Raw genomic sequence first — 22,115 nt, forward strand, 5'->3', positions numbered from 1 at the left:
TCACTACACTATGCTCATGATGCTCAGTGGTACATAAACAAGTAAATACAAAATTAAGTTAATATTAAATTCACTCTCACCTCTCTGTTCTTCTCCAGATTGCTCCTGTATCTGTGAATAATAAAGTGTAAATGTTTTGTGAATGAGTTTAAAGATAAATTATAAAATAAATAGAACTGTTACTTTGGTCATAAAACAGTTTCATTATCTTCCTAAACAAATCTAAGATCATAAAGGTTTAACAGTTAGCCATCAGTCAGTAAATCTACATAACATTCTGTTACACTGTGATCATCATCATCTGCTCACATTGGACAGATTCATCAGGTACAGAAACATAACTGTGGAGGGAAAAATCATGCAGCCAGAAACAAATTATTAATGTATGTGTATTTATACAACTGCTTCAAGACAAATATTAAATTGTTCTGATATCAGCACATGTAACTATAGAACATTGTATATGGAGAACATTAATGACTCATCAGTCCATTTAGATCTTCTCCCATACTGAGGTGTAGCTCCTTATTAGTGCAGGAGAAAATAAAGTGTAGGAGAGACATTCTGATGGAGTCTGTCAGTGGTGTGTGTTATATGCTGTGTGTTTGTTGTGTCTTTTACTCGACACGGTAAACGTCTCTGTACATTATTACACTGCAGTGAGGTTACACACAGGTGCATTGTGGGAAAGAAGCTGACTGATGGAAGTGGAATCTCACTTACTGATCAGACTCCTTCACATAAACATGATCTGAAAATCATCTTTATGTTTCTATTTGATTCCTGGATTAAATGTAATATATGTGATAAGTTTATAAAATATCAGCTTTTACTATTAGTGTGAAGTCGAGTTATTTACTTACCAAGTCTGTGAGAAGTATCATGTAAAACAACAGAGAGAAATGTAATGTTAGATAAAATACAATGAGAAAAACTTATGATTTACAGTCAGAACAGCTGATAAACAATCTTCACTCTGTGCTTTCAAAGATGTTCAGCTACAATTTTAACTATTTTAATAAAATTGAAGTTTATCTGTGTGTTTATCTGTCTATTGGATGAAGACTCTGAGGTCATGCTGGTGGATTTTTGTTCTGTGTCTCAGATCTCTACAGACTTTCACTGAGGTTTATGTTTAATCGTTATACATGGTGTTTATTCAATGTGTAGAAAATATTGGAGTTTCTTTACTCATCATTGTGACTGTCACAGTTTCTGAGCACAAGGTAAAAGAGCAAAACCTCTCACTTTCAACAAGAGCTAGTCTTTTTCCTAGCGTTATCCGGTTAGCTCACACTGTGACTCTGTCTGATTCTGCAGCAGTCTGATCACCGATGTCTCAGTGTAACTCTGATCATTCTGACTGCGCTCATTCAAACACAGCACACAGTCTACAGAACAAACTAGCAGCCCAATATTACCGAGCTTTGTGTGTTGCTTTGCTTCTCACTGCTATACGTTCAGCTTTTTCTCTCTCAGTATCAGTGTGTAGGTCAGATTTCTGTGTCTGTACAACACTAAATGACAAACTAGACACCAGCATGATGAATGTTCTGTTAGAGATCACAGTCTGTTGTGTTCACTACACTATGCTCATGATGCTCAGATATCTATGTGCTATTGCACTCTGAACACACAGCACAGTCTAATCTATTTCATCTGAACAATAAATATATTATTCATGCAGCATCAAGACATCACTAGCACAGAAAAGGGGTTTATACTCACGACTCCGTGGATCCTGTGAAAGTAAATAAAACAGTGTGAAGATTTTATGCATGATTACAAATGTGAATTGTTCCATGTGAAAATGTGGAAAGTAACTGTTACTCTGGTTAAAACACAGCTGATGTGTGTCTTAATAAAAAAGAGGAAAACTAGACAACAATCAGTCATCACACACAGTAAATCTGTATCATGTAGCATTGTGCTAATATACCGCTAGTTCCCCTTAAGGAAGAGAAATATCTTGTGATTTATTGGAAAATCCTATTTTCTGATCTCTGCATGTCTTTACCAATATACAGTATGTCAGTATTTGTACATTTCCCCCTGTGTATTTTAAATATATAGTGAAATATTTTGTAATATATCTCTGTGCTATTGTAGTAGATAAAGGAATATACAGAATATCAGATTCTCACTTCCTTTAATTATAAACACAGACATTTATCAATGTAAAACCTGAACAGATAACAGAATGATGTTCTTTACTGCTGCCTCGTCTATATACTGGTTACGACAGCATGTGACATGTCGCAGTAGATTAGAGAAGATGCGTGATCTCCTTCTGTTTAATAAAAATGTACATTAACCCTGTTGTATAAGTTTGTACACCCTTTTCTAATTGCTAATGTGGCAGTGTTTCAGAATAAACCAATCACGTTCAAACTCTTGTTAAATACTCACTAGAAGATACCTGCTGTTAATTAAAGTGACTGATGGACACCAAATAAAGTACAGCTGTTCCTGTAGGATTGTTCATTTTAGTAACTGGAAAAGCCATGGGGCTGCAAAGAGCTGACAAAGCAGGTACAGGATCTCATTGTTGAGAAATATCAATTAGGAGAGGGTTAGAAACAAATTTCAAGACATAGAATATACCATGGAACACTAAAATTCAACACCCTCTAAAATTAATCAGAAGCCCATCAGAAAACTGGTCAGGGAGGCTGTCAAGAAGCCTAATATATAAGATTCTTCATATGTCTGAACTACAGGTTAGAGTGACAAGATGGAAGTCTGTTTTATGCAAAAAAATATCCAAGGCTGGTTAAAGTTATCAACAAAATATATCCAGTCTCCCAAAATGATGTGGAATAATGTTTTATGGTCTGATGAGACTGAAGTTGAACCTTTTGGTCATAATAACAAAGGATATGTCTGGCACAAAGAAACCACATCACCAGAAGATCTCCATCACCACAGTGAAGCATGGAGGTGGCAGCATTTGAGATTATGGTTTTTGGAAACAAACAGTCTGCAGGAAATCTGTTTGTGAGTGAGGATTTTTCTCCCAGCATAAATGGTTATGTTAGGAACCTGGGTGTCATTTTTGACACAGAACTTTGCTTTGACCGACAAGTAAATGCTGTTGTGAAATCATCCTTTCATCAGTTAAGGAAGTTGTCCAAGCTGAAATCTATTCTTTCCAGAAAAGACTTAGAATCTGTTGTTCGTGCTTTTATTTCTACGAGGTTGGACTATTGTAATGCCTTATACCTGGGTTTGAATGCATCTCTCATAGCTCGCCTTTAGTATGTTCAAAATGCTGCTGCTGTGCTTTTAACTGGCACTAAGAAGAGGGATCACATAACACCTGTGTTAATTTCTTTACACTGGCTTCTGGTGTTATATGGGATAGAATATATAAGGTCTTGATCATTGTGTATAAGGCCTTACATCAACAGGCTCCTGACTACATAAAATCTATGTTGAGCCCATACAAATCTTCTCGCTCTTTGAAAGCAAATGAGCATATGGTGTTGTCTGTTCTGCGAACACGGTTGAGGAGGAGTGGAGATCGTGCTTTCTCCGCGGCAGCTTCTGTGTTATGGAAAGGGCTACCGTTGTCTTTGATATCGACTCCCTCTTTTGGTAGTTTTAAAGGACAATTGAAGACTTTCCTTTTTTCTAAGGCTTTTACAGTATGATTGGTATGTTTTCCCGAGTTATTGTGTATGGTATTTTATGTATTTATTTTATTGTTAGTTTGGTGTGTTTTTATGATTATACTTTTAATGACTTATATAATGATTTTTACCATGTAAAGCACTTTGGTCCATTGTTATGGTGTTGAAACTGCTATACAAATAAATTTTGATTGATTGATTGATTGAACATGATTCTTTGGGGCTGCTTTTCTTCAGCTGGAACTGGGGCTTTAATCAGACTGGAGGTAATAATGAATAGCTCCAAATACCAGTCAGTTTTGGTGCAAAACCTTTAGGGCTTCTGCTAACACACCTAAGATGAAGAGGAATGTCACCTTTCAGCAGGACGACGACCCGAAGCACAAACACAAATCAACAAAGGAATGACTTCATTAAAACAAGCACAAGGTTTAGGAATGGCCCAGTCAGAGTCCAGATCCAAATCCAATCTAAAATCTGTGGGGTGACCTGAAGAGGGCTGTGCACAGGAGATGCCCAGACAATATGACAGAGTCAGAATGCTTTTACAAGGAAGAAAGGCAAAATATTGCTGAGTCACGATGAGTTAAACTGATAACAACTCTCTTGTTATAACTCTTAATAAAGATTGAATGATGTGATAAAATATAAAGGTGCTTCAAATAAGTAGAAATTTATGGGTGTGTAAACTTATACAACTGGGTTATTGTACATTTTTTAACCCTAAAATAACTTTAATATATAAGTTGCAATTTTACTATAAAACTTTAAAAGGTTTCTGATATAATTTTTCTTGTTTTCATTTATTACACAACAAAAACCTGCCATTTCAACAGAGGTGTGTAAACTTTTTATATCTATTACATATTTTTATGTTTCTATTTGATTCCTGGATTAAAATGTAATATATGTGAGAAGTTTATAAAATATCAGCTTTTACTATTAGTGTGAAGTCGAGTTATTTACTTACCCCTGTGAGAAGTATCATGTAAAACAACAGAGAGAAATGTAATGTTAGATAAAATACAATGAGAAAAACTTATGATTTACAGTCAGAACAGCTGATAAACAATCTTCACTCTGTGCTTTCAAAGATTTGTGAATCATTATAAATTGATATTGATATCACATTATAAAGAAAGTGAATCATTATAAATAGTTTATATTAAATAATGAAAGACTTCATGAGGTGTTTTTACTCAGTGCAGTAACACAGATCTGTGATCAGCTGCTGAATAAAACACTCCATATGAAGTGAAAATGCTGAACATTGTTACAATATGTTATGTAAGGGCTGCAAGATGTGACATACCATGTAGTATAAGGACTACAAGTTGTGTATGTGACGTCATTAGAATGCGCCAACACCGGAAGTGAAGTAAAGTAAAGCTCAGAAGAAATATGCGTGTGTGAGACTCTTTTATTTAAGGGTGAATATATAATTAATAGAGTGAACTGCACATAAAACATGGTGGCAGCGGTAAACTAACGGAGGAAAGAGAGAGACTGAGTCAAGTTACCACGGAGAAAGCAATTGAGTGCCGAACATGGAGGGTGCATTCGGATTGAAGCCGCCAGCGAATTTTGACTGGAATACAACGTGCATACCCAAAGCATGGAAAGCATGGGAAGAGGAGTTTTCCTTGTACTTGGATTTATCGCTTGCAGATGCGGATGACAAAACAAAGGTTAAAGTTTTCCAATATCTAATCGGAGAAACAGGGAGAGAACTGAGTAAGACGCTATGTGCTGCTCACCCAGCTGATAGAGAACCGACGTTGGAATGGCTATTAACCGCGTTCAGAAACCACTGCAATCCGGCACCGAATGAGACGGTGGAAAGGTACAAATTTTTCTCCAGAAATCAGAATTCCAGCGAAATGATTGATAAATACGTTACGGATTTGAAAGTGCTGGCAGACACGTCTAATTTCGGGTCGGCTAGAGACTCTTTGATTAGGGATAGAATTGTATGTGGCAAACTAAATTCACATGTGAGAGAACGTCTATTAAGAGAGTCGGACCTGACACTTGAGAAATGCGTGAGGATATGTAGAGCATCAGAACTGTCAAAAGAGAATATGATGACAATCGAGGGACAGAAAGCTGAAGAAGTGCATGCAGTACAGAGAGTCAAACCAACTCCTGGGACTATGTGTAAATTCTGTGGAAAACAGCATGAGTGGAAAAAACTAAGCTGCCCAGCTTATGGAAAACGGTGCAGAAAATGTGGCAAGATGAACCATTTTGCAACCAAATGCAAAACAAAAGAGACTAAGAGAAAAGGAATACACAGTGTAGCAGAAATGGAAGAGGAACTGTTTCAGGAAATCCTCAGCCTCAGTTCACAAAAGAGGGAGGACAAGCGGGAGAAACAACTGTTTGCAACCATGCCGATAGGAGAAAGACCAGTAAGATTTCAACTGGACTGTGGAGCCAGTTGTAACGTAATTCCCATTCGGCTGTTACACCCGGATACAGTGATGGAAAAGACTGAACAGATCCTGGTCATGTACAATAAGAGCACCCTAAAACTTGTAGGAAAATGCAGAACAGATATAAGAAACCCCAGAAACAGAAAACTCTACCGGCTGGAATTTATAGTAGTGCAGGGAAGCTCGTCAATGCCCCTGCTAGGAAACAAGGCAGTGCAAGCAATGGATCTGGTAAGAATACAGCATGAAAATATCATGGCGATTGATGATATTGTTACAACAGTGAGTCGCAAAGGAAAGGATCAGTGGGACAAGAGAGACATGTATAGAGAGTATGCTGATGTATTTGAAGGAGATGGATGCCTGGAAGGAGAATATAACAGAAATGGATCCTGCAGTTAAACCGGTGAGGCTTCCAAAGCGAAGAGTTCCAGTGGCTCTGATGAAACATCTAAAAGATGAGCTGGGAAGCCTGGTGGAGAGAGGCATCATAGCTCATGTAGAAAAGAGCACAGATTGGAGTAGCAGCATGGTGGTGGTGAAGAAACTATCGGGAAAGCTAAGAATTTGCATTGACCCAAGACCACTTAACAAAGCACCAAAGCGTCAACACTTTCCCTTGCCCACCATAGATGATGTTCTTCCTGATCTGACCAAAGCGAGAGTCTTTACCGTTTGTGATGTGAAGGATGGGTTCTGGCACATAAGGCTTTCAGAAGAGTCAAGCTATATCACTACCTTCGCAACGCCATGTGGAATGAATTAGAATGCCCATGGGGATCAGCCCTGCTCCTGAAGTGTTCCAACACAGGTTGACTCAGGCATTGGAGGGGCTCCCAGGAATCAGGATAATAGCAGATGACATCCTTATCTGTGGAGAAGGTGACAATGATGAAGCAGCTGAGAAAGATCATGACGCAAAGCTAAGACAGCTACTGGACCGCTGTAGAAACAGACACATCAAACTAAACTTCAACAAACTCAAGCTGAGACAGAAAGAGGTGCCATACAATGGACACAGACTGACTTCTGAAGGACTAAAGATTGATCCAGAGAAGGTGAGAGCCATAGTGGAGATGCCCAGACCATCAGATGTGAAGGGACTCCAGAGACTATTAGGTATGGTGAACTATTTGTCAAAATTTTGCCCACACTTATCAGACAGCTGCGACACGTTGAGACAACTGACACATAAAGACACTGTTTGGGAGTGGACTGATGTACAGGAAGTAGCATTCAACAAATTGAAACAAATGATTGCCTCAGCACCTGTTTTGAAGTACTACAACCCAGATGACAACCTTGTTCTTCAGTGTGACTCCTCGGAGTCAGGACTTGGTGCTGCACTTTTGCAGGCAGGACAACCAGTTGCTTATAGCAGCAGGGCCCTTACACCGACAGAAAAAGGATATGCTCAAATAGAAAAAGAATGCCTGGCAATCCTTTTTGGAATGGAGAAATTCCACCAGTATACCTACGGCAGGAAAGTAGAAGTGCATTCAGACCACAAACCCCTAGAGACAATTGTAAGAAAGCCATTGCTCAATGCACCTAAGATATTGCAGAGAATGCTTTTGAGACTACAGCGATATGACATTAATGTTGTCTATGTACCTGGTCGACTATTGCATTTGGCAGACACTCTCAGCAGAGCGTACCTACCAGAGTGTGCGGCAGAGGGATCAGTAGAGACAGAAATTGAGACAATCAACATGTTGCACTACCTGCCCATATCAGAAGGGATTCTAGAAAAGGTACAGAGAGAAACTGCTAAGGATGAGACATTCAGTTGTTGCAGAAAGTGATAGTCCAGGGATGGCCAGAGGAGAAAACTCAGCTGGAAGGAGAGGCAAGACAATTCTTTTCTGTAAGAGAAGAGCTCAGTGTGCAAGATGGAGTGATTTTTAGAGGAGAGAGAGCTCTAATACCAGCAAAGCTGAGGACCGAGATTGTGGAGAGAATTCATGCATCACACCTAGGCATTGAAAGCTGCTTGCGCAGAGCAAGAGACTGCGTATACTGGACTGGGATGAGTGCTGCTATCAGAGCATACATTGAGAACTGTGCTGTTTGTAGGTCTATGGATGTACGACAGCAGAAAGAGACTATGTGTGCACATGACATTCCTATGAGGCCTTGGGCAAAAGTGGGAACAGATGTATTCTCATTTAACAACAGGGCATATCTCATCACAGTTGACTATTTCTCAAATTTCTGGGAAATTGATTATCTCCCTGATACCAGCTCAGGAGCAGTGATACACAAGTTAAAGGCCCATTTTGCACGACACGGCATCCCAGACACGGTAATCTCTGATAACGGGCCACAGTACGGCTCTCAGGAATTCAGACAGTTCAGCACTGCTTGGGAATTTAGACATGTGATGTCATCTCCGGCATATCCGCAAAGCAACGGCAAAGCCGAGTCTGCAGTGAAGATGGCCAAACAGCTCATGGGAAAGGCAAAGAGAGCAAAGACTGACCCATACCTGGCTATTCTAGAACACAGGAACACCCCATCTCAGGGATTCAATGCCAGTACTGCCCAAAGACTCATGAGCAGGAGAACTAAAACATTACTGCCAACACATAACAGTCTTCTGAAGCCAGATGTTGTAAACACGGAGCAGGCTGTAAAAAACAACCAATGCAAACAGGCCTTTTACTACAATAGAGGAGCGAAAGATCTTAGACCTCTGCATGAAGGTGAGCAAGTAAGAGTTCAGTTGGACACGAAACACAGAGCACATTGGTTGCCGGCAAAGGTTGAAAGAATGGCCAACAACAGATCATACACGGTGAAGCTGGAAAATGGATCTGTTGTACGGAGAAATCGGAAACATCTCAGGACTGTGCCTGGAGGACTGTAGAGAGCTGTCTCAACAAACACAAGTGTCAAATTTGTTCAGACTAATCGGAAGATTCTTACCGATAAGGGACATTCAAAAGCAGTACCAGAGTCGAGCACAACACACACAAACCCTTCAGATACTAGCAAGAGAGTCGTGACAACTAGAAGTGGCAGAATGGTCAGGAGACCGTCACACTTGAAAGACTTTGTTTAAATGTGTTTTGTTGTTCTTAAGACACAAACATGCTATTTTGTGCATACGGTTTACATAATTTGAATTTTGCAGTTGTTGAATTGTTAGGCTTCTGTTTTATTAAAAAAAAAAAAATAACTTTAATAGAGAGTTATTGTTATCAAATCACATTCAAACAAAAACCTTCAGCTTTTTCTCTCTCAGTATCAGTGTGTAGGTCAGATTTCTGTGTCTGTACAACACTAAATGACAAACTAGACACCAGCATGATGAATGTTCTGTTAGAGATCACAGTCTGTTGTGTTCACTACACTATGCTCATGATGCTCAGATATCTATGTGCTATTGCACTCTGAACACACAGCACAGTCTAATCTATTTCATCTGAACAATAAATATATTATTCATGCAGCATCAAGACATCACTAGCACAGAAAAGGGGTTTATACTCACCAAACAGTTCAGGCTGTGAAAGTAAATAAAACAGTGTGAAGATTTTATGCATGATTACAAATGTGAATTGTTCCATGTGAAAATGTGGAAAGTAACTGTTACTCTGGTTAAAACACAGCTGATGTGTGTCTTAATAAAAAAGAGGAAAACTAGACAACAATCAGTCATCACACACAGTAAATCTGTATCATGTAGCATTGTGCTAATATACCGCTAGTTCCCCTTAAGGAAGAGAAATATCTTGTGATTTATTGGAAAATCCTATTTTCTGATCTCTGCATGTCTTTACCAATATACAGTATGTCAGTATTTGTACATTTCCCCCTGTGTATTTTAAATATATAGTGAAATATTTTGTAATATATCTCTGTGCTATTGTAGTAGATAAAGGAATATACAGAATATCAGATTCTCACTTCCTTTAATTATAAACACAGACATTTATCAATGTAAAACCTGAACAGATAACAGAATGATGTTCTTTACTGCTGCCTCGTCTATATACTGGTTACGACAGCATGTGACATGTCGCAGTAGATTAGAGAAGATGCGTGATCTCCTTCTGTTTTTCTCTCTTTCACTCCCAAATCCCTCTCTCCTATGAAGGAAGCTTTAGAAATAAAGTGAAGGACTTCTGTTCTCAGTTCAGTCAGGTTGTCTTTATGCTGTGTGCATTAACACGACTTACTACCGTTAGCTTAAAGACACTAAACACCAGGCCGAGTCGACTCTTCAGTGCTTTTTCAAAACATGGTGTGATTGTTACGCAGAGCGACTGATGACAATTATTCTGTCTACAAACACTGAAAACTGTTAAAGCTGTGATTTATGTTTATTGTGTAACATTCTGATGGAGTCTGTCAGTGGTGTGTGTTATATGCTGTGTGTTTGTTGTGTCTTTTACTCGACACGGTAAACGTCTCTGTACATTATTACACTGCAGTGAGGTTACACACAGGTGCATTGTGGGAAAGAAGCTGACTGATGGAAGTGGAATCTCACTTACTGATCAGACTCCTTCACATAAACATGATCTGAAAATCATCTTTATGTTTCTATTTGATTCCTGGATTAAAATGTAATATATGTGATAAGTTTATAAAATATCAGCTTTTACTATTAGTGTGAAGTCGAGTTATTTACTTACCGAGTCTGTGAGAAGTATCATGTAAAACAACAGAGAGAAATGTAATGTTAGATAAAATACAATGAGAAAAACTTATGATTTACAGTCAGAACAGCTGATAAACAATCTTCACTCTGTGCTTTCAAAGATGTTCAGCTACAATTTTAACTATTTTAATAAAATAGAACAACAGATAGTGAATCATTATAAATAGTTTATATTAAATAATGAAAGACTTCATGAGGTGTTTTTACTCAGTGCAGTAACACAGATCTGTGATCAGCTGCTGAATAAAACACTCCATATGAAGTGAAAATGCTGAACATCACCATATTTTAACCCCATTTCTATCTGTATCAGGGAAAAATAAAGACAAGTTCTACTGTCTTCCATAAATGTCCATGTCTCCATGTTTCACAGAAGTGCTGCTTTGATTTGGATCATGAACAGTTTTCTTTTCACTTCACACTTTCCTCTTTTCATCACTCTGCTACAGCTTAGTCTTTGTCTCATCTGTCCATCATCTACTTTTTAACAAACTGGAATCTGCTCCTTTGCTCTTGAACTTTATCTGTGTGTTTATCTGTCTATTGGATAAAGACTCTGAGGTCATGCTGGTGGATTTTTGTTCTGTGTCTCAGATCTCTACAGACTTTCACTGAGGTTTATGTTTAATCGTTATACATGGTGTTTATTCATTGTGTAGAAAATATTGGAGTTTCTTTACTCATCATTGTGACTGTCACAGTTTCTGAGCACAAGGTAAAAGAGCAAAACCTCTTTCAATCGCTTCCATTATTTTTACCTAAGTACTTTTTTGATTCTTTAGATAGAATCATTAATTCTTTTCTTTGGGGTGGAAAACCTCCCAGAATCCGTAAGACTCTATTGCAGAGATGTAGGCTCAGTGGTGGGCTTGCTTTGCCCAATTTTCAAATATACTACTGGGCTGCACATATCCAAAAACTAAACTCCTGGACCAATTCAACGGAATCCACTTGGTGCAATCTGGAGCTACTGTCTTGTAGATCATCCTCTGTATCAGCTCTGCTTTGCTCACCCCTTCCGATCAAACCATCTCAATACACTGACAATCCAGTCGTACTGAACACACTTAAGATTTGGTTTCAGTTTAGGCGTCATTTTAAATTTAGGGCTCTATCAGCACTGGGCCCCCTGAATAAAAATCATTTGTTCCCCCCGTCTTTTTTAGATTCAGCTTTTTCACTATGGCACGAAAAAGGCATCAAGCAACTTTATGATTTGTATGAAGATGGCATCTTTAGAAGTTTTGCCAGCCTGTCCTTGGAGTATGGGCTGCCTTCAGCTCATTTTTTTCGATATCTCCAAGTCCGCAGCTTTGTATCTAAATGCCTTCCCAATTTTCCCTCTGTACCCCCCAAGCAACCTTGGGAGAGTTTAGTCATGTTCACTCCACACCAGCGTAGCTTGATTTCCCAGATATACATTTTCATTTTATCTCTCAATAGCTGTAATATAGATAAAACCAGGACCGCTTGGGAGGAGGAGTTAGGGCTGCAGTTAGGCGACGAACGTTGGGAGAAAGCCGTAGATAAGATACGGTCTACCACTTCCTGTGCCCGCCTCAGTCTCATTCAGTTTAAGGTTTTGTATAGAATTCATTTTTCCAAATCTAAACAGGCAAAAATCTATCCTGGGGTAGAGGACAGATGTGACAGATGTCATGCTTCCCCCTGTCATCTAAGTCATATGTTTTTTCTGTGCCCAAAATTACACGCATTCTGGACAGGTTTTTTCGGCATTATGTCCTCAATATTTGAAGTGCAATTGACGCCATGCCCTCTGATCGCTATATTTGGTATTACCAATGAGTCAGTATCACTGAGTTCTGTACACAAAGATGTTTTAGCCTTCTCATCTTTGTTGGCCAGACGTTGTATACTTCTGCACTGGAAGGCAATAAGATGTCCCTCCATCTCTCAGTGGTTTAAGGATCTGATGTTCTTTCTTAAGTTGGAGAAAATAAAATATACACTGAGGGGTTCTACTGATACCTTTTTTTGCAAGTGGCAACCTGTTATTTCTTACTTTAGGAGACTACAGGTGTTACCTGATTAGAGTTCTAATTCGGTCAATAATTGGACTGTATGCATAACCTTTTTTTCCGTTTCTTCAGTTGTTTTAACAGGGGGATGTGGGGTGTTTGTGCGTGCGCGCGTGAGTGTGTGTGTGTGTGTGTGTCTTTGTCTGGGGGTTTGTTTTTGTTTTGGGTGGCGGGGTGGGAGTGTCTGCTCTTTGTTGTTTGAATTTCTGTATACATTCTTGTATCTGTGATTGTTGATTTTTCAATAAAAAAAAAAAAAAAAAAAAGAGCAAAACCTCTCACTTTCAACAAGAGCTAGTCTTTTTCCTAGCGTTATCCGGTTAGCTCACACTGTGACTCTGTCTGATTCTGCAGCAGTCTGATCACCGATGTCTCAGTGTAACTCTGATCATTCTGACTGCGCTCATTCAAACACAGCACACAGTCTACAGAACAAACTAGCAGCCCAATATTACCGAGCTTTGTGTGTTGCTTTGCTTCTCACTGCTATACGTTCAGCTTTTTCTCTCTCAGTATCAGTGTGTAGGTCAGATTTCTGTGTCTGTACAACACTAAATGACAAACTAGACACCAGCATGATGAATGTTCTGTTAGAGATCACAGTCTGTTGTGTTCACTACACTATGCTCATGATGCTCAGATATCTATTTGTTCAGACTAATCGGAAGATTCTTACCGATAAGGGACATTCAAAAGCAGTACCAGAGTCGAGCACAACACACACAAACCCTTCAGATACTAGCAAGAGAGTCGTGACAACTAGAAGTGGCAGAATGGTCAGGAGACCGTCACACTTGAAAGACTTTGTTTAAATGTGTTTTGTTGTTCTTAAAACACAAACATGCTATTTTGTGCATACGGTTTACATAATTTGAATTTTGCAGTTGTTGAATTGTTAGGCTTCTGTTTTATTAAAAAAAAAAAAAAAAAACTTTAATAGAGTTATTGTTATCAAATCACATTCAAACAAAAACCTTCAGCTTTTTCTCTCTCAGTATCAGTGTGTAGGTCAGATTTCTGTGTCTGTACAACACTAAATGACAAACTAGACACCAGCATGATGAATGTTCTGTTAGAGATCACAGTCTGTTGTGTTCACTACACTATGCTCATGATGCTCAGATATCTATGTGCTATTGCACTCTGAACACACAGCACAGTCTAATCTATTTCATCTGAACAATAAATATATTATTCATGCAGCATCAAGACATCACTAGCACAGAAAAGGGGTTTATACTCACCAAAGAAACGCTGTGAAAGTAAATAAAACAGTGTGAAGATTTTATGCATGATTACAAATGTGAATTGTTCCATGTGAAAATGTGGAAAGTAACTGTTACTCTGGTTAAAACACAGCTGATGTGTGTCTTAATAAAAAAGAGGAAAACTAGACAACAATCAGTCATCACACACAGTAAATCTGTATCATGTAGCATTGTGCTAATATACCGCTAGTTCCCCTTAAGGAAGAGAAATATCTTGTGATTTATTGGAAAATCCTATTTTCTGATCTCTGCATGTCTTTACCAATATACAGTATGTCAGTATTTGTACATTTCCCCCTGTGTATTTTAAATATATAGTGAAATATTTTGTAATATATCTCTGTGCTATTGTAGTAGATAAAGGAATATACAGAATATCAGATTCTCACTTCCTTTAATTATAAACACAGACATTTATCAATGTAAAACCTGAACAGATAACAGAATGATGTTCTTTACTGCTGCCTCGTCTATATACTGGTTACGACAGCATGTGACATGTCGCAGTAGATTAGAGAAGATGCGTGATCTCCTTCTGTTTTTCTCTCTTTCACTCCCAAATCCCTCTCTCCTATGAAGGAAGTTTTAGAAATGAAGTGAAGGACTTCTGTTCTCAGGTCAGTCAGGTTGTCTTTATGCTGTGTGCATTAACACGACTTACTACCGTTAGCTTAAAGACACTAAACGCCAGGCCGAGTCGACTCTTCAGTGCTTTTTCTAAACATGGTGTGATTGTTACGCAGAGCGACTGATGACAATTATTCTGTCTACAAACACTGAAAACTGTTAAAGCTGTGATTTATGTTTATTGTGTAACATTCTGATGGAGTCTGTCAGTGGTGTGTGTTATATGCTGTGTGTTTGTTGTGTCTTTTACTCGACACGGTAAACGTCTCTGTACATTATTACACTGCAGTGAGGTTACACACAGGTGCATTGTGGGAAAGAAGCTGACTGATGGAAGTGGAATCTCACTTACTGATCAGACTCCTTCACATAAACATGATCTGAAAATCATCTTTATGTTTCTATTTGATTCCTGGATTAAAATGTAATATATGTGAGAAGTTTATAAAATATCAGCTTTTACTATTAGTGTGAAGTCGAGTTATTTACTTACCACTGTGAGAAGTATCATGTAAAACAACAGAGAGAAATGTAATGTTAGATAAAATACAATGAGAAAAACTTATGATTTACAGTCAGAACACCTGATAAACAATCTTCACAAAGATGAAGCTTTCAAAGATGTTCAGATACAATTTTAACTATTTTAATAAAATAGAACAACAGACAGTGAATCATTATGTCAGAAAACTGAGGTGTCGTCATGTATTAAAACCCAGACCCAATCACAGTGAAGCTAAAAACACTGCATCAGTTACCTCAAAGTTAATACAGTGTTAGTAATAAAAATGTAACGTGTTAAACTGTACTGTTATAATGTTCACAGGAATATTAATCTTATCATTGTTAGGAAAAAGTTTTAGAGCTTTGACTCATGAATTACTGATTTGAGCTGCAGTACGTTACTCATCTGTATGAAGAAGTTCGCTCTTATTCTCCACTCATTCTGTCAGTGCAGTTCATTTAAAAACTAGTGACTGGTTAACCTTAACAAGCTACTGCTAGTGTTATCTAAAATCATACACACAATAAATTAGTATGAATCTGAGTTAGTGTTAACTGCCTTAGTCAACATCATCAACACTGTCCTGTTAATTATCACCATATAAATCTTATAAAACACATTTATTGTAGGGAAAATATGGAGAAGATATTAAGATGAACTGAGCTCATAAACATGACTGTGGAGCTGTAAATTAAATGAAAGTTTGGATCATGTTTCATTCACTAACATGGGAACTGGAGGAGTTAATAATTGTACTGCAGACAGCCACTAGAGGGCGTCAGAGGCATTTTGGCTTCACATTATTTTCTTAATGGGATTCAGCTTGTGTGTTCTGTACATGTGAGTTTGAATCATGTAATAAAATGTTGTACAGAAAACACAGCTCATGTTAGAGATTTTAATCTGTTTAATAATTGTGAGTGTGTTTGTGTGATATTGATTCTTCCCTGATTAATACTTTCTATTTTAAAATATAGTGATAAATGATTTAATCATTCAGAAGCACTAACCTAGAGCTCTGAGCACCAAGATAGATTTGGATCAGATCACATGTAACATGTATATAAATGAAAAGAGTCCATTTTAAGACACACAGAAACAGTTCATTAGGAATCTGCAGTCTGGCTGAATTCATTCATACTGGTAAAAATCTTTGTGTGTAAACACGACTAATGAAAGATGAGAGTCTACATTGTAGTGGGAGTCGTTCAGTTTCTCATTTCATGTTATTAACACAGTTACAAGGACAATACAGTTTGTGTTCTCCAGGTCTGTACCTTACTGTGTTAGTTTTAAAACAAATCATGTTGGAAAAGTCCAACACTACAACCTGTAACTCCTGATATTAGTCTCCACTCTGAATTTACAGACTTACAGAAGTAGAGAAATACAAACACAGCATGTTAGCAGGAGCTAAGCTGACTACATGACGAGCTAATCTGTGTTCTCTGGACTGTTATACATCTCACATTAGTCACTAGACAGATATACTTACACCAAAAGTCTTAATCATCAGCCAGACTGTTTTATTCCTCTACCTTTAACCTAAATGTGTGTAGTTTGGTTCTCAGTGCTGTATTTGACAGTGATGTAGTCTGATCTACTGGATATACAGAAATTGTAATCATTTAAATCACATTTAGTGTGTAATTTAATTTCCTCTCTGATGTAAAAAATATCTCTTTGTTTTAGTTTAAACTGATATTCAGTCAATCTCTGATTAATAGATAAATAAAGTTAGATAAATAAATCCCTAGTTACTTCATATTTGTACAAGCTGCTGCTTTTAAGCCCTTGTGCAGGTGTGTAGAAGAGTGAAAAATAGAGTTACTGTTAATTCACCTCAAATGATCTTCACTCCACATTAGCAGCCTGTATACTGAATCTCACACTGAATACTGAGTGTGTTTATGTACTGAGATGAGAAGCACAGATGATGATGTGGAGTTTATACAGTGTGGAGATCAGGAACACTTACACATCTCTACTGTAATCTCTTCTGTTCTGTCTCCATCAGTGACCTGACAGAGGTAATATCCATCATCTGACTCTGTACAGTTTCTCAGCTGTAAGGAGACGTTTCCTCTCTCCAGCTCCTGAGTGAACAGACTCACTCTGCCCTCATAACCTCTCCCCTCTGTCACCTTACTGTTCTTATAAACACAAACACAGTCTGTCTCCTTAAACCACCGGATCTCCAAGTCAACAGCACTGATTTCAGGAGACAGACGACATGAGAGAGTGACAGCAGAGTCATTATACTGCTCTCTATTACTGGGAACACTGAGTTTAAACTCATCTGTGTGGGAAAACACACACACACACACACACACACACACACACACACACACACACACAATTAGATTAATCTTCAATCTTCAAATTATATTTATAAATTCGTTCCTTGAAATATAACTTACTGCTTGCAGTCGCCATCTTTATCTCTTTCTGTAGATTCAGACTAATAAAATCCTAAACACACACACACACACACACAGAGAGAGAGAGAGAGAGAGAGAGAGAGAGAGAGAGAGAGAGAGAGAGAGAGAGAGAGTCCTCATGTTTAACACAAATACATGATAAGAAGGTAAGGAATTACACACAATTGGATTAGTTTGAGATTAGCTTGTACTTTAGCATGATGCTAACTCCTCTTACCTTTCCTGTTCCTCATATAAACACATCTGATACTTTAACTGAAGTGTTTCCACATTTCAGAGCGCCACATATTCGGTATTTAACTCATTAGGGTTTAAACACCGTGTTTAAAATGTCCCCTGTCTACATATACACATATATTCCTCCTGTATCAGTCCGTTACAGCAGGAAGTGTAATGGCGCAGTGACTCTGTCTGAGAGTCGAAAACTATTTTCACTTTCACCTTCATTACAGACATAGATATCTATACACTAGATGTCGCCTTGGGGTCCTAAAAATGCGTCAAAACCGCCGCCATCTTTGTACGGTGCTCCTTTACTTCAAATGTATGTCCGATGCCGGAATCTGTGCTCTTTTATCAAGTTACTTCACTTAAAGACATATTTAATGACATTCTGCCTGAAAATGTTTTGGATTTTTTTTTTTTAAATCTTTTTATCTTCTGTTAATTAAAAAGTAATTAAAATGTATAATATGACTTGCTGTTTATATTTTTTGTTTTTATTGTATTTATATGATATTTATGTTTTTGTAATTGAATTTTTGCCATGAAAATAGCTTTGATTGCTGACGGCATTAAAATAAAATAATCAGAATCTAAATCTGTTTGTAGATTCCCAAGTGATAAACAGAGACGTCAGTCATGGACAAGTTGCAGGGACACTGAACACTTTTTTTTTTAAATAGTTAACTCAGCTGACAGTCCTGGAAAGATGTCACCAGTTAGGTTGGCAGTGTAACACACAAGTTCATCCTCAAAGTCAAACTTTGTGGGTTTTTTGGTTTATGTGACTTTACTTATTTAATGTTGCAAAAATATTGCGGGAAAAGAATAAATAAGAGATTGAACAGTCTTTGGCACCTCAACTATCTAACTTTCACATTATGTTCTCAAATTTGTGATTTGCTTCCACCTGCAAATTGCTTTGTGTATCATATTTAATAAACCAATACAATTTAAATGTGTAAATGAACATGTACTGTATAGTCACACCATTGTAGCAGTGTTACATGCAGTAGGCTATAAGGTAAGTAGTGATTGTTCATTTGAAGTTTACTCAAGTGGAAGAATGTAAGTAATAAACTTACACCTACTAGCACTATGTATTATATTGTGAAAAAGGAGATTATCTTAATATCAAAACCTTAAATTTTCTCTGGACTTAATGATAAATACAAAGCAACATTATTACTATTGTGCCGGACAAAACTTCGGCACGTAACTTGTCCCGCAGCTTTTGTCCTAGACCCATGAATGAGGTGTCAAATCGACTGGCTCATTGAGAAGAGGTGTGCTATGACTTTTATAAGTGATCCGAGTATCGGTACTTCCGGTACCGGGTCTCAAAAGTGGCCTTTTTTCCCATAGACTCCCATTATAAACTTTGGAGGTTTATAACTCAGCAAGCTTTCGAACTATCTAAACCAAACTCAGCCAGCTCCTTTATGGTGATACTCTGAACAAAGTTTTATATTGGTGTACCGACTGGCCTTTCGGTTCTGCCGTGGCCCCAAAATATGCAAAATCAAAAAACTTTTTACAACATGGACATGTGACATATCAAAACACTCAGAACAATGAGGGGAACTTCCTCATGTGTATTCTGATGATGTGACTTGATGTCACATGTTGCCCCGCCCCCAAAATAAGCGAAATCAAAAAGTTAGCACAACATGGACATGTCATATATCAAAACACTCAGCCCGATGAGGGTAACTTGCAAGCACCATTCACATTTTAGTCAGGAAATGTACATTCTAGTTAGGTCTTATTATATACATGTATAATAATAATTATAATAATAATAATAATAATAATAATAATAACAATTGTAATAATAATAATTTTTTAGTAATAATAATAATAGTAGTAATAGTAATGATAATAATAATCATAACAATGTTAATAATAATAATAATAACAATAATAATAATAATAATAATAATAATAATAATAATAATAATAATAATAATAAATTAAAAATAGATCATAAAAAGATACTGTGTCTGTCAGTATTTCTTTTCCTATCTTCCAAATTATCTACCTAAATAATTTTTTCTATGCTTTCTATTTTCTGTCTTCTAAATCTTCTCCTCCCCCTTCCATTGGCGGAGAAAGATGTTGACGTCACTTCTTCCGAGAGATTTGATTGTCGCGCTATGAGCGTGTCCCCTTTGAGGTGCAGGGATTTGCTGAGAAAGATGGAGAAGTAGAAAGATGCAGTAAGCCTGTAAGTAGGGCCTGTGGTAGCCTAGTGGTTAAGGTGATGGGCTACCAATCTTAAGGTTGTGAGTTCGATCCCAAGTCCACCAAGCTGCCACTGTTGGGCCCCTGAGCAAGGCCCTTAACCCTCAATTGCTCAGCTGTATAAAAATTAGATAATGTAAGTCGCTCTGGATAAGGGCGTCTGCCAAATGCTGTAAATGAAAGCAAAACAGAGCCTGAAAAGTCAACAAGCTCTAATGTTTTTCCCTGAAACACTGCCGCTAATTTCCTGTTTTTTTTCTCCATTTATGAGAAGTCTGTATTTCACCTTTTTGTCATCATTTCTATAGTTTGTGATGTGTGTACTTATTTATTATTGTGTGCTCTGTGGGGCTGCTTTCTGCTCCCTTAATGTTCTTCTTAAAGGTGGGGTGCACGATGTTTGAAAGCCAATGTTGAAATTTAAAATCACCAAAACAAACACGCCCCTAGCCCAAATGGGTGTCACCCCTGTTTTGATAGCTCCGCTCCACACATACATGCGTGACCCAGGCAACTATTATGGCGGAACCTGCTGGGGCAGCTGGCCGAGGGGATATTTTTATCAATAAATGAACTCAATGAGATACTATGGTAATACAAATGTGTTTTTGTAGTACTGTGTGTTGTACCGTGAAAGGTTTAGCTCCGTTTCACGCGGAAGACGACGTTCGACACCTAAAACCTGAGGCAGAGGTAACGGCAGGTATCCACCATGTCAATGTTTCAATCGCTTTATGCTAATGTCAGACATGCGCACTGAACACTCTCTCTGGACACGCCCCTTTATGCTAATGTCAGACATGCACACTGAACACTCTCTCCGCCGCATATTGACAAGACATGCCCCCTTTATGCTAATGTCAGACATGCGCACTGAACACTCTCTGCATATTGACAAGACACGCCCCTTTCTGCTAATTGGCTACACATTTGTTTTTTTTGTCGGCCAGACTCAGTTTTGTGAAGCATTTTTCAAACATCATGCACCCCAGCTTTAACGTTAGTGAATTGAATTTCAAGTTCATATGATTTGTCACAATTGAATTATTGTGAATCCTGTTGCAGTGGAAATAAAATATAAAAGTAATTGAAAAAACAGAAATTAATTCAGTTGTATCTCAGACTCATTCTATTTGAATTTATTGGCAGACACAGGCAGGTAAACAATAATGTCCAGCGCTGTTTTCTTGTCCTACCCCTGGAGTTCTTGGGTATTTATGTCTTTTACCATTTGTTTTGCTTTTTATGACCTCAGTTCCAGAAAACCTTCTCTGATTAACTTGTTTTCTGAATCTACCCCATAGACCCTCCTACCTTTAATACACCTCATTATACAATATGATGTCATGATTTTCTTTTTGTACAACATTTTTTTGTTAATTCATTTGGGATCACAATTGGGACAAAAAAAAAGATCCAGCCTGTGGATCTGCCCCAGACACTTTGATAATGATTCCTCTCTGTACCCCTGATCGGCATCAATAAAGTCATGTATCTTACCCAACTATTTTAAAAGCTTATATCTCTCATGTGACTAAACCTGTTGTTGCTGTTGGCTATCAGAAGTTTCTTGTTAATTGAACGCGAGATCGTGAGATTCTGCAGTTCTGATTGCATCTTCTTATTTACCCGAAGACCGGCGAAACATAGCACTTCCCAGACTGATTAGTCATGTTATAGACGTCATCCATAAAGCAACATCCATACCATCATAATCTGTGGATTTTATTTTAAGTAGATAAAAACATATTCTTACACATTCTTACATTCTTTAGATTTCTTATTTGAAATCTAAATAATTAGATCAACATGAATTCTTTTATTCCATGTATAATTTTTAATGTCATAGAACATCTGTAAAATAGTTTCTGTTTTCACTTGCAGCTATAAACAGTTACCTAAGAGCTACAAAATACAGATTGTAAGGTTACTGAACTCAGAGTGTAAAAGATTTTGTCAAACATGAGAGACTCCTTCCAAAAAAAGTTAAATACACATCTCCTCACAGAAAAGTTCACCAAATAAATTGTACA

General features: G+C 37.7%; 1 protein-coding gene and 2 long non-coding RNA genes across 3 annotated transcripts in view; all 3 read right to left on the minus strand.

The window, feature by feature from the left end:
• Positions 1-970, minus strand: part of LOC132841176 (calponin homology domain-containing protein DDB_G0272472-like) — a 102,535-nt gene extending 101,565 nt beyond the window's left edge. Inside the window, exons 1-2 of the mRNA XM_060863420.1 lie at positions 864-970; positions 81-111 (exon numbers count right to left, since the gene is read on the minus strand). Of these exons, the coding sequence (XP_060719403.1) occupies positions 81-111; positions 864-884 (52 nt within the window). The 5' untranslated portion in view covers positions 885-970. The remainder of the gene's footprint in view (positions 1-80; positions 112-863) is intronic.
• A 10,166-nt stretch (positions 971-11,136) lies between these two features.
• Positions 11,137-14,022, minus strand: LOC132841237 (uncharacterized). The gene is made up of 2 exons (XR_009647882.1): positions 13,051-14,022; positions 11,137-11,466 (listed from the first exon to the last, which is right to left on the minus strand). It is a non-coding gene; the product is annotated as an uncharacterized LOC132841237 (long non-coding RNA).
• Positions 14,023-15,314: 1,292 nt separating this feature from the next.
• Positions 15,315-18,061, minus strand: LOC132841231 (uncharacterized). The gene is made up of 3 exons (XR_009647876.1): positions 17,834-18,061; positions 17,596-17,647; positions 15,315-17,474 (listed from the first exon to the last, which is right to left on the minus strand). It is a non-coding gene; the product is annotated as an uncharacterized LOC132841231 (long non-coding RNA).
• Positions 18,062-22,115: the final 4,054 nt, after the last annotated feature.

Source organism: Tachysurus vachellii, chromosome 26 (genome assembly GCF_030014155.1).
Source record: "Tachysurus vachellii isolate PV-2020 chromosome 26, HZAU_Pvac_v1, whole genome shotgun sequence".
In the NCBI taxonomy this organism is placed as follows: domain Eukaryota; kingdom Metazoa; phylum Chordata; class Actinopteri; order Siluriformes; family Bagridae; genus Tachysurus; species Tachysurus vachellii.